This window comes from Humulus lupulus, chromosome 1 (genome assembly GCF_963169125.1).
Source record: "Humulus lupulus chromosome 1, drHumLupu1.1, whole genome shotgun sequence".
In the NCBI taxonomy this organism is placed as follows: domain Eukaryota; kingdom Viridiplantae; phylum Streptophyta; class Magnoliopsida; order Rosales; family Cannabaceae; genus Humulus; species Humulus lupulus.
The window spans coordinates 306,931,992-306,945,937 of record NC_084793.1 but is presented as its reverse complement, the minus strand read 5'-3'; the positions used below and the strand labels follow the sequence as shown (position 1 = coordinate 306,945,937).

At 38.6% G+C, this 13,946-nt stretch overlaps 1 protein-coding gene across 1 annotated transcript in view; it reads right to left on the bottom strand.

Moving 5' to 3' along the window:
* The window catches only part of LOC133812725 (LRR receptor-like serine/threonine-protein kinase FLS2), a 2,193-nt gene extending 1,987 nt beyond the window's left edge, over window positions 1-206 (bottom strand). Inside the window, exon 1 of the mRNA XM_062246529.1 lies at window positions 1-206. This exon is cut by the window's left edge and continues 1,987 nt beyond it. Within this exon, the coding sequence (XP_062102513.1) occupies window positions 1-82 (82 nt within the window). The 5' untranslated portion in view covers window positions 83-206.
* Between the last annotated feature and the right edge of the window lie 13,740 nt (window positions 207-13,946).

The following is a 13,946-nucleotide window of genomic DNA, read 5'->3' as shown; positions in this document are numbered from 1 at the left end:
CATGACATGCATCAGAGAAGAGAAGTGAGAGAGAGAGGAAAAAGGTGAGAGAGAGAACTTTTCTGAGAATGGAAATGTCCATTTGGAGAATTGAAGTGAATGATGATAATGAATGATTACAGAAGATGTGTATATATATATATATAGTGGAAACTTAAGATGAGTGCGGTGCGGTGCGGTGGTGATTGAAAGAAGTAACAGCTAGCTAGCGTAGCTTGGCTAATTGACGCCCTGTCAAGGCTCAAGAAGTGTGTCACACTGTTCTTATATATAAATTCTATATACAAACCCTTTACACTTTCCAGTTTCAACTCTATAACTGTTCATGTTTGTCCATTTGTATCAAGACAGGTAAATACGGGCCGGACTTTTGAGCACGGCACGAAACCGGCACGAGCACGACACGGCACGAAAAAATATGGGTTTGGACCACGCACGACACGAAAAAATATGGGCTTGGGCCAAGCACGGCACGACACGGGCTTAGCACGGCACGACAAGTCCGAAGGCACGACACGAAAGCACGAACAAACTAGCCCGAAAGCACGACACGATAAAAAACCCGATATTTTGACATTAATAATCATAATAAATTTTTATTTGTCAATAATTAATAAATTAAAATGATAATATATGTCTTATTTTTTCAATGTTTATATTTTTATAATTATATTAATTTATTTTAAGATTTGTTAGTTAAATTTTTAGCATTTATTGGTAGGTATTAAAATTCTAATAATTATCTTTGATATAATTTTGTGTAAAATATTATTAAAAAGTATATAAAAATATCTAAAATTATAATTTAAACAAAGAAATGTATTTGGTTTGGTGGTAAGTCCATTGATGGTTAAAGAGGAGGTGGAGGGTTCAATTCTCCATCCTCACATTTTTTAGCAAAAAAAAAGTGGGCCCAAATTTGGGCCCGAATATAGAAAGTGGGCCTAAAAGTGGGCTCGGCTCGGCCCAAATTTACCGAAGGCACGAAAAATGTGGGTCGGGCCGGGCCGGGCGGCCCACATTTACAGCTCTATTTGTATCTATATGACCAAAAAGTCAAGAGGAGGCCACTAAAAATAGGGGATTTGTTAAACTAGCAACGTGAAATGAAATGTGTGAAAATTGTAAAATATCCACATTGAATTTACACTAGGTGATCCTAAGTATTGCTTTGTATAAATTTAGGGAAACTTCTTTGTTATAAATTTAGGTCACTTAAGTTAACATCAAAATCATTTTAAGATTGTTTAGTGTAACTTTTCGTTGTAGTAACACCACATAAAAAATTAGTTAATTTTCTAAGAGTTGCAAATAATATGTATCAATATTATAAGTAGAATATTAGATGAAGTTATTCACAGAAATAATACACAAAACTCTTTTTAACTATTAATAATAGTGTTTCCCTTAAGATTATTTTGCGACAAAACTACTCAAATTTATATTTAAGTTACTAAACTGAAATTATCAAAATTAAGCACAATGATTGTCGTTAACTATAAAATGGCTAAATCACAAAATTAACTATATAAAAAAATGGTAGTTGATACATATCACCAACACTCCTAGTGGATTCGAACTATATAAAAAGATCATAAGTTTTCTTCGTAGAATTCATCAAGAAAAGTTTTAATCTTGTGAATTTCAAAGATTTATTCAATCTCAATTCTATTTCTTCTTAGAAAAAACTTCAAGCATCAATAATGGGCTAGGAAGTAGAGAACTTGAACGGTGATACTCCTCATGTATGAACCTTATGGTGTTTCTTCCCCAACATTGAATTGACAAGAAATTTTCTTCTTCTCGTCATAGATTGTCGATTAACGGTTTGTACTTGTTATCTTTTTGAATTTTTTGGATCTCTATATTGTAAGTTTCATCATGAATCTATCTAGATAGACTGTGTAAGTTCACTCTCCCCCAACATTGTGATCATTCTAACATATAAAAGACATTAAAGTTAAAAACCCAAGAGCTACACAGACTATACAGATATTCTCATCCAATATGTATTTATGATTATTTAATTGTACCATATTTAATTCTCACTTCTCAAATCTCGAGTCAAAATCTTAAATCAATCACAAACAATAATTATAAATTAAATAATTCATTATACAAATGAAGAAGAACTCATAAAATAATTATAACATATAACAGAGATTCAAGTGACTACATTAAAATCCTAAAAAATATATTTAGTTCATAATCATAATAAAAAATGATATTAGCGATGATAATACTCAAAATTTTCAAAAGTTACACTTTAATACCCAAATCTTTTTTTTTGCGGTAATAATACATAAATTTACAATTTTGGTGCAACTTTTGGTGCAACTATTAGTACTCATCGTTAATTGCCCGTTAAGTATCTGCGTGACATATATTTGTACTTAAATTATAAATCTATTTGGAAAATGATAGTATGATTTATTTTAACTATCACTACAACTTGGGAATGAATATACTAATAAATATTATTAAACTTACATTTCGTGGATTCTAGTATCTTAATAATCTTTCCTTTACAACTTATTTGCAAATCTTAAATATATTTATTTTTAATCTTTTATTTTATTTTCTTGACATTAAATCTTATCAATCTTTGGAGCTAGGTTAGAATTTATTTAATTTTGGTTTAAAATAGTTTTTATTTTTTATTTTAGACAACTCCTTTGAGTTCGACATCATTGCTTACACGAACTCTATACTATATATATATGATTCGTGCGTTTGCGATTTACATATTTAAAATATACCAATTTTGGGTTCATCAACTAACACAAACCATTACTCCTTTATAGAATTAATTAAAAAGAAACCTTATAATAATTTAATTTAATTAAATCCAACAGTGTAACATTAAACTTTATTTAAAAGTATCCAAATACACTTAATAATTAGTATGTGACATAAAGATATCTTTGGGATATACCCTAATTAATCTTGGTAAGCAAAAGTTACACCATAACCACTACCATTTTAGTTTAGAATGAAAAATAAATTTATGGCATACATTTTAAATTTGTGAGACACTAATATATAATTATGCCACATAATCTTCATGACCATAAATTATTTATGGAATTATTTACTAATTAATGTTGCCAATACACTTAATAAGCAATTTCCTTTAAAGAAAAACAATTTAAATTCTTTTTCCGAGAATTCCCATAAGTTAAATATTCTCCCAATATTTTATAATTAAACCTAGCCCCAAAATAGTTTTTTCCATAATCATTTATTTTTCCAAAATTCATAAATTTGAGATTTTTCCCAACTAGGGTTTTTGGTTTGATCGCAATCTACGTTTTTCCACAATTTCAGCTAAGATAAAATAACTTTCACTTTATTTCATGTTTAATAATATTTAAAATTACCGGAGAAGTTTAAAACCTCAAAAAATATTATTTAATAAGTTCTTAAAATCCAGTACGTTACATCGCTGCCTAGTGGCAACGCATCGCCTGTGACGTCCTTACAAAATGTGTTTTTGGTTCACAAACTCAATTTAAAATGCTCTAATGCTACTGGTCGAAACCAGTGCCGATTTTTAACCTATTTAAGGGGTCATTTAGAGTTGTTTAGTACTTATCACACTCTTAAACTCTCTTTTTGATCCCTCTCTCGAGTTCTCTAAGATCACAAGTTTTCTCCAAGAAACTCACACAAGTGAGTTTCAAAGGCTTGTTTAATTTCACTTCTCATTCCATCTAGATGAAGCTTCAAGAAACTTTGAGAATGCTTGAAACAGAGATTTGGGATAGCAATACTGCTCGTGTATAAACCTTTAAATGTTCTCTCCAAAATTAATTTTGAAGATTCAAGTTGTTCAAAATCAAAGGTTTTATCCTTTTAACCCTAACTTTGTGATTTGTTTAATTAATTGTGTTTTCATCTAACAATTGTGCTTATTGATGTTAGTATTGATAATTAAATGTTTTTAAATTCAAGTTATGACCATTTTTTCAATTATTCTTTGAAATCAAGATTTGCATTCATCCTTTGAACATGGTTATTTGATTATCAAGATTTGCATTAATATATTGAATTAATTTCTTAATCATTGTGATATATATATTTTGAAAGCCATAAATTCCCAACACAAATTAGGCACAAGTAAACACATTATGAAATTTTGTATTTTAATGTTTACCAAGTAATTAAATCAAACAACTTAATAGATTGCAGAATAATGATTAAGTTGTTTTGACAGAATCAGAATCTGATCTAATGACTAAGCCAATTGTCTGAACAAATTATTACAGAAAAAAATGAGTATAAAAAAAAAATCAACAACGAAGATTTTTTACGTAGTTCAGAAAACCTAGTTCACAGGGTCACGCCCGGAGATGAAACTGATTAGCAAGGTATCACAAAGTACAAAATCACAATTGACTTATACATAAATAAACTCCCTCTATACTTATGCCGCAAGCTTTTGTACACCCTTCAAAAATCCAGTTTCTTGATGAAACACCAACGCTCTTGAACTCCCTTCAAAGGTTGATGAATGCTTTTTTCCTCCCGAAGAAAGTTTTAGAAAAATATTCTCCCAAAGATTGTTGAACTCGTTATCAATGGATGACACCTATTTCTACATGAAATAGATGAATGCAAAAGGAAGCTACACAACTCCTAGGTAGAAATAGATGAATGCAAAAGGAAGCTACATAACTCCTAGATACTAGATTAAGGTATCCATTCTTAATCTTACAAAAAGAACTCTCTCAAAAATACAAATAATATTAAAAATAAGAAGTGAAAAAGCTAAAGATTTGTGGCTGCTTGGTCCTTTATTTATAGTTGAAATAGTTTTTCAAAGCAGTCCACGAAATTTGCAAAAATCAATTAAAGAATCATACAAATTCTTTAAATAGAAAATTCACCTGTTTGCTAAATTTTGTCTCGACAGATTAGGAAACTGTTTTGACAACTTGAATGTACCTGGACAATTAAAACGATCAGATTCATCGTGGGACAAGGGACTTTCCCAAAATAAATCGAATTATGTAGTAATTTGTTCAGAGATGCACAAAATAAAATATCTCAGAAAGATTATTTTATTTCACCAAAAAGTCTTCTTTTCCAAACAAGGAAATATATATTTTATTTAAAGAAAATATTTCTATAAATAAAAATAATCTTTTCAGCTAGAAAGATCCTTGTATGATCGAATTTCCAAAGGAAAGAATCACAAGCAAATTTCACAATTTAATTATGTAAAAAAATCTATTCTTTATTACACAAAGTTTCATTTAAAAAAAAAAAAAAACTACATTTTTTGAATATTTCTTTTCACAGCCTGCCATTACCATGAAATTTGTCAATAAAAAATATCACAAAATATTCTTTAATCACACAAAAAGTCTTTAAATCTAAAAAAGGAAAATTATATTTTATTTAAAGAAAAATCTTCTTATAAATAAAATAATATTTTCTTAGTGAATATCAACATATATGGACGAAATTTCAAGTAAAAAAATTGCCATAAACAAATATGATGATTTCTAGAGAATTAAGATTTAAAAAAACAAATCTAGAAAAACAAGTTGTCGCGATAGATCATAAACCTATCGGGACAACTGCTTCAAACTTATAAAAAAATATTTTTGAGTTATCAAATATATTGTCTATTTAAGATAGTCAATTTAGGATTTTACACATTATAAATATGTTATGAATGAGTAATTTTTTTTTATATATATTTAATAATTAATAATCATTTTATTTATTTATAGCTTTTACTAGTTATTAAAGAAGGTAATAGTACAATAAACATACTGTTGACGCCGTTTTCCGTCAAACAGTGAAAGAAGAGCACAAAAACAATAATTGATAATGACCAAATATAATAAAACAAATCAAACACACGATTTTTACGTGGTTCAGCAGTTAAATCTGCCTAGTCCACGAGTCTCTGTTATTAATCTCAAGATTATCTCTGAAAATTCTTAAGCATGAATTCTTCAGAGTTTTCTCTCAAGGATCAGAATTTCGGTCCTTTACAATGGTGCATGGCCTCTCTATTTATAGAGAAAGCTGCAGAATACTATCCCACATATTTTGGGTAGTTACTCTTTTTGTGTAAATAAAATAAATGACTTTAAATGCATTTAATCAGATATAAAAGGAAACATCCCCGAAGACCAGGAAACGCATAACTGATCAAATAATATCCCACGATTCCAGAGGATTTACATCAATAAATGAGGATTACATCTCATATTTATAATACTTGTTGATATTCAAGATGGTTATCGCGTATCTCTAAGGCTTTAGCTTCCCAGGTTTCCCGTCATCTGTCGAGCTGAAGATATCTCTCGAGTTCACGTGGCTTTCGAGATCGCACGTTCATCGAGCTCGCGACCCCTGATCCGAAGTCGTCCCTGAAGATGAGGGTGTTCTCGGAGCTACCTTTCGATATCGCGATCGTTTCGAGGTCACCATATTCGAGGTCATATGTCGTACTTTGCAGGCTCGATATACAATCCTGGAGCATACTTTAATCCTTACGAGACCGTTTGTTGTGAATCCAACTTTCGAGGTCACATTTTCCATGGCTCGAAATCTGGGTATAACATCTTGCCCCCTCAAAAGTATTTGTTCGAATCCTAAGAGAAGGAAACTTTTGAATTACTTTCTTCGAGAACCGTACCGTCATACACTCTTGAAAATGGACACGCGTCAGCTGGGTATTGCTCACTTTAGGTACTTGAGTACCTGGGAAACACGTCCACGATCGTCCGTCTGACAATTTTTCGGCGCCTTCTTGTCATTGATCCCCATCCGTTCGATCTAGTGAGGATTTCATCCGACGCTCCTGATTAATTCCTTTTCCCCACCTATATATACAAGACCCCACTCTTCATCTTCTTCTTCACTTTTACCTTCATTCGCCATAAGCAAGAAAAGAAGAAAAACAAACCCAGAGACCTCTTTGCAAAGTTCCTATTCGGTGCATGTTTTCTTGACCGAAGAAACAAAGGAATCCTGGTCTGTTCGAGTCAGTAAGTTCTTTCCTGCAACCTCTTCTTCAATCAACAATCTCTCTGCAATCGCCATTACTGTGTAAGTATGCCATTTTTGTTTTTCATTTTGCCAGTTTTTATTTAAACTGTTCTTGCTGTGTATCTGTTTATACTGGTTTGGATCCACGATAGGAAGTTTTAACCCGATAGGTTTCCATGCCTTTTAGACTTTCATTCTGGATTTTCGTCTCTGGTTTATACCCAGTTTTGACATTTGAGTGCGGTTCCCATTTTCTGGGTTTTGAAATTTTTAGGCAACGTTTCTTGTGCACTAAGTTTTCGGATAAAAACGTGGGTCTTGATAAATGCACAAAACCCAAAGACGCCTTTCCTGGTTAACCGCCACTATTCTTTCCCTTGAATTTCGGGATTTTCAAAAAATTATCCACGCTCCTTTTCTTTTTTGTGGAATACACGCCCCTGACTCCTCAATAAGGATCTTAGTATTTAGTGTCTCGTTCCTACATTTCCGAGCTCATTCCATCGAGCTCGTGATTCTTGCATGCATGGCCCTCACCATATTTTCTTTCTCGTTAGATGTCACAGAATCTAGAAAGACGGTGGGGGTCATTGCTGGCAATCCCTTATGAGCCAAAATCTCCGAGCCCAGAATCGCTCTTCGCCCGGAACCAACGTCGGATAAGAGAATACGAGCTTGCACGCGAGCAGGAAGACATTCGAGCCCACTATCGCCGCCAGATAGACGAGGTCATTGAAAAGAAGAGGAGAGTTCTTCGGGAGGCCCTCTATCCGGAGCTCAATTCAGGACCTAAGCCAATTCCCCTCGACCCTGCGCTAAGAGTCACTGTTGCATACCATCCAGGGGAACTCCAGTTTTCCTTAATGGGGGAACCTTCCTCCTCACAGCCGAGGAGAGAGATGTTCGAGGCCGAGCTCTACTGGAGCATGGTTACCATAACCAGCCAAATATCTGAAATCCTGGCCTTCCATGGCCTTCATTTGTCAGGCACCTTGAAGTGTCGAGCTTCGACTGGTCAAGAACGGAGCTGCTTCACCCCTGGTGGCCGTGACGCCACAGTGAAATATGCGGCATGGAGCCAAGAACATATGAGGGCAGGAGCACTGCTGCCCTTGAAGTCTTTTTTCAAAGACTTTACTGATTTCGTTGGGTTGGCTCCGTTCCAACTCAACACCAATTCGTACAGGGTGCTGTCTGCCCTGAGGTCCTTGTTCCACGAGCTGGGGTGGGAAGGACCTTCACCTCAAGAGATTTTATATCTCTTTTGTTTGAAAAGTAACCCCTCCCGAGCTCGGGGAGGGGATGGTTTTTACTATCTCTCGAGCTATCCCAAAGAGACGAAGGTTTTTGGGGATCTTCCCAACCACCCGCCTGATTTCAAGAGGGCCTTCTTCTGGACAGATGGTCTGTCCCCGTCTCGACATTATTCGTTCAGGCGGATTCGTAAGTATTCTTGTTACTTTTATTCCTGAGCTCGAGACTTTAGTTCTTAAATCCACATTTAGTTGAAATGTGTTTCGTTTTTCAGCTAACTTTCAGCGTCCCACCCCTAATGAAGCGATGAAGAGGCACAGAGAGGCCTTGCTCCAACTCCCTTATGGCAGAAGGTCTCTCTCGTACCTATTACATGAGGGCAAGCTCCGAGCTTGTGGGATGTTGGGCGAGGGCCAGTCAACCTCTGACTGGTCCAGTAAAAAATATGAACACTGGGAGGAGGTGCCACTACCCACAGGCGCCCTTCCTCCGAGGAGAGAAAGGAGGCCACCACCTCCATCTCGCCCAAGGAGCCCGCTGTCTGGGAATGAGGCTAATGATGAAGCCTCGAACTCGGATTCGGATGAAGGTAAAGTCCTTCCTACCTCGAGAATGTGGTCCCCGACCTTACTGAAACACAGGCCCAATAGGTTAGTCTCGTGCCCACAGGATAGACACCACTTCTACATATGGAGTTGGGTAGACGACTGTGTCCATAGGTTTGATAGTGGGCTCGGGAAATACGACACCATGTACACCACAGACGAGATGTGGAACGGGATAGTCGTTTAGTATGGGACCAACAATTATAGGGACCTCTCGAGGTTATCACCCACATATAGGGAAGGCACTCCCCCCCCTCCTCTGAAGACGGGGGAATTTCATGGTCCCCAAGCTCGAGCTCGGGGGAGAGTTTCAGTTAGGTTTTTTTTTTTTTTTTTTCTTTATCTGGTTTCCCTCTATTTTCAAACTTATTATTATTATCTGACTCATTTTAACTGTGCAGGCGCCATGAATCCCGACCTCGACGCTGTGCTCTTTAGCGATGGGGGGGCTGGCGCCCAGAGGAGCAAGCGTCCGAGAATATCAGGGAGGTCCGACCGACCGTCCAAGGTACCCAGACGCCGCGAGACGACCCCCACGGCCCAAACTACTGCGATCACGGCCAAGGAACCGACTGTTCAGGTTGATGCGTCCGGCTCGAACGAGCCTGTCTCGCTGCCTCCCACCGAAACCCAATTAGCAGTTGTTCGGCCCCCGAAGAAACCTTCTACCTCCAAGGTTCAGCTGCCAACGACCCGAACTCATATTGAGGAGTACGTGCTTGATGGCGCCGCTGGGACAGAAGGGGCTGTGCTCAGCTCGGATGTCCTTTCTCGGGTGGGTCAGAGCTTTGCCGGCTTCGGCACCGACCATTGGGATCTCGTGCGCAAGGCCTCGGACTGCAATACTCTTTATGATAAGAGTATCGAACTCACCGCCGCGGTAGCCTTCGCAAATCTATTTTAAGTATTTATATTTTAGTTCGCAATTCTGATTCGTTCTTTGTGTTTCAGGCCCTTGTCGTTTCAGCACAGCTCAACTATAAGCTGACCAACGAGGTGCAAACGAGCATGTCTCTGGCCCAAAATTCGAAGGATCTCGAGCTCAAGATGGCTGACGAGCTTAAACACTCGAAGTCTGAACTTGAAAAAATGAAGACCTGTCTCGAGGAGCTGGAAAAGTCGTATGCCGAGCTCGAGAAGGCCAATGCCAAGCTCGAAGAGGAGAAATCTGTCACCTTCGACTTCATGGAGAGCGAGAAGGCCCGCCTCCTGGACGAGTATAAGGAGCAGAAGGAGAAAGCGGTCGACCAAGCCATGTACAAACTTTGGGCTGATAATGCCGACCTTGACACCAGCTTCCTGGGCCCTCTCGAGGCCACGTATGTTGAGCGGTGGAATGCCCGTCTTGAGGCAAGTGTGGCCGCTCGAGAGGCGACTCAGAAGGATAGTCATGCTATTCGTCCTAGAGGGTCCGGTGATACTGATGCTGAGAAGGGCAAGGATACTCCTCTTCCTTAAATCTGACCTCGGGGGAGTCATTTATTGGGGCTGCGTCCCCCTATTTTGTAATTACTTTTAATTTATGCCCACGGGGCTGATACAGTTTAACTATTCTTTTACATGTTTTACATTTCTTGGCTCGAAATATTTTGCACATTTTATGTTGGTGAATCAGTTATGTTTATTTATTCGTACAAACATAGTTTGGATTTTAAGCTCGAAACTCGATGCATTCATGCATAGTTTGTTCGAATTATCCGCTTTCGATCTCGTTATTTATCAAGGTCGGATGTTACTTTAACCATGAACCCGGAAGTACTTATGGTATGTAACGTAGATGATTTAGTTATATCTTTTTTGTTTAGTCACTTTTACTCATCCTTAGCTTTTGCTCCGAGGTTAAGAGTTTGAAACTATTTTTCTCTTAAGATATTCCAGCCTCGATCCCTACTTGTCTCGGAATAGGTTTAGGTTCCTACTTACCATCGATTAGTTTTTTGGCTGGTTTATTCCAAACCTGTTAAGTTTGCACATCTGGTTAACTCCAAACGTTTTAAGTTTTTGGTAGTTCGGTTTTGTCCGAACTATCTAAGCTCGCGTATTTGGTTATATCCAAATACTTTATATGTTTTTGATAACTCGGTTATCTAGGCTCGCGTATTTGGTTATCTCCAAATACTTTATGTTTTTGATAAGTTGGTTATGTCCGAACTATCTAAGCTCGCGTACTTGGATAAGTCGGTTATGTCCGAACTATCTAAGCTCGCGTACTTAGTTATATCCAAATACTTTATATATATATTATTTTTTAATTTTCAAGCTAATGGTATGTATACCAATGATGCCCCCTTAATATCCTATGGGTTTGACCATAGGTTATTAAATTAAGAGAGATTGCAAAAATTAAAAACAAAAAGAGATTACACATTGAACAAAATAGATCTTTTATTTGATGGAATTCAAAAACAGACAAGCAAATTCAGGTAGAAAATCATGGTTATAGGCAACACACTTCCTACACTACTGATAGTAAGGTCTAAGGTGTTCACCATTCCACGCTCGGGGTACCAGGCTTCCGTCCAATCTCGCAAGTTTGTATACGCCAGGTCGGATGACTGACTCTATCTGGTACGGTCCTTCCCAGTTTGGCCCGAGCACTCCAGCTGCTGGATCTCGGGTTGCCAAGAATACGCGTCTCAAGACCAGATCTCCCATTCTGAACTTTCGATCTCGAACCCTCTTATTGAAATATCTTGTAGTTCGTTGCTGGTAAGCAGCATTTCTCAGCTGAGTCTCTTCTCTTTTTTCTTCAATCAAGTCTAGGGTTTCTTCGAGCTGAGTATGATTGGAACTTTGGTCGTAAATATGAGTTCGAATCGTTGGGATTTCGACCTCGATGGGCAACATTGCCTCGCATCCGTATGCTAGAGAGAACGGTGTATGCCCTGTTGAGGTCCGAGCTGTGGTCCTATACCCCCAAAGGACTTGAGGTAATTCCTCAGACCATCGTCCCTTTGCTTCTTCCAAATTTTTCTTCAGAGAACTCTTGAGAGTTTTGTTAATGGCTTCGACTTGACCATTCGTCTGAGGGTGAGCCACAGATGAAAAACTCTTTATTATGCCGTTCTTTTCACAAAAGCTGGTGAACAAGTCGCAATCGAACTCGGTTCCGTTATCGGATACGATTTTTCTCGGCACTCCGTATCGGCATACGATGTTCTTTACCACGAAATCAAGGATCTTTTTCGAAGTTATGGTTGCCAATGGTTCAGCCTCCGTCCATTTCGTGAAGTAATCAACATCGACTACAGCATATTTTACTCCGCCTTTTCCGGTCGGGAGAGAGCCTATGAGGTCGATGCCCCATACTGCGAAAGGCCATGGGGATGTCAACATGGTCAGTTCGGATGGTGGAGCTCGGGGTATCGTGGCGAATCTCTGGCATTTGTCACACTTCTTCACATACTCGAAGGAATCTGTTTTAACGGTTGGCCAGAAATATCCTTGGCGTATGATCTTCTTGGACAGGCTATGCCCCCCAGTGTGGTCTCCGCAGAACCCTTCATGAATTTCTTCAATGATCTTCTTTGCTTCGAGAGGGGTTACACATCTGAGCAGCGACATGGAGTATCCCCTCCTGTATAGCTTTCCGTCTAAAATGGTGTAACGAGGAAGTTGATACATCAACTTTCGAGCCTGATTTCGATCTTTTGGAAGAATTCCATTTTCGAGATAGTCAATTATCGGACTCATCCAGGTCGGCTCCATCTCGATCATACAGACATCTTCTGGCTCGTTAATGCTGGGTGCTGATAGGTGTTCTATGGGTACAACATTCAGCTCTTCATTTTCGACGGAGGTGGCGAGTCGAGCTAAGGCATCTGCATTTGAGTTTCGTTCTCGGGGAACCTGTTCGATTGCATAAAATTCGAAATGCTCCAATGCAGATTTTGCCTTCTCCAGATAAGCTGCCATTCTTGTGCCGCGAGCCTGGTATTCTCCCAAGATTTGATTAACCACGAGCTGGGAGTCACTGTAGCAATGTATGGCTTTAGCCTTGAGCTCCTTTGCTATTCGTAGTCCCGTGAGTAGAGCCTCGTACTCGGCCTCATTATTCGATGCTTTAAAATCGAATCTCAAAGCGGAGTGAAATTTGCTCCCTGCGGGGGTGGTCAGAATAACCCCTGCCCCCGCTTCATTTTCATTTGACGAGCCATCGACGTAAAGTTTCCACAGCTCGTGGGCCGTGGTTATTACCTCGTCGTCGGCTATACCAGTACATTCCACTATAAAGTCTGCCAATGCCTGTGCCTTAATGGTCGCTCTTGGATGGTAGGTGATCTCGAACTGTCCGAGCTCAACAGCCCATTTAATAAGTCGACCTGAAGCCTCTGGTTTAGACAAGACCTGCCTAAGTGGTTGATCTGTCAGTACATGGATGGGATGTGCCTGAAAATAGGGGCGGAGCTTACGAGATGAATGAATTAGACTGAGGGCAAGTTTCTCCATCAATGGATACCTTGACTCTGCCCCCAGTAATCTTTTACTGATGTAGTAGACGGGTTTTTGTACTTTTTCTTCTTCTCGAACGAGCACCGCGCTTATCGCGTGTTCGGTGGTTGAGAGGTATAGGTACAATACTTCTCCCGTCTCAGGTTTTGACAGGATGGGTGGTTCAACTAGGTGCTTTTTGAGCTCCTGAAAGGCCAGCTCGCACTCCTCTGTCCATTCAAACTTCTTACTTCCTCTCAATAAGTTGAAGAATGGAAGGCCACGATCCGTTGACTTCGAAATGAATCTGCTTAGGGCTGCCATCCTGCCGGTTAAGCTTTGAACATCTTTGTGCTTCCGAGGTGAAGGCATGTCAATCAGGGCCTTGATCTTATCGGGGTTAGCCTCGATTCCACGAGAGTTTATAATAAAGCCCAGAAATTTTCCCGAAGATACCCCAAAAGTGCACTTCTGAGGATTTAGCTTCATGTTGTATTTCCTGAGCACGCCAAAGCACTCTTCGAGGTCATCAACATGGTTCTTGTTAAGTTGAGACTTGACAAGCATGTCATCAACATAAACCTCCATGTTTTTCCCTATCTGCTCTGAGAACATCATGTTTACGAGCCGCTGGTACGTGGCTCC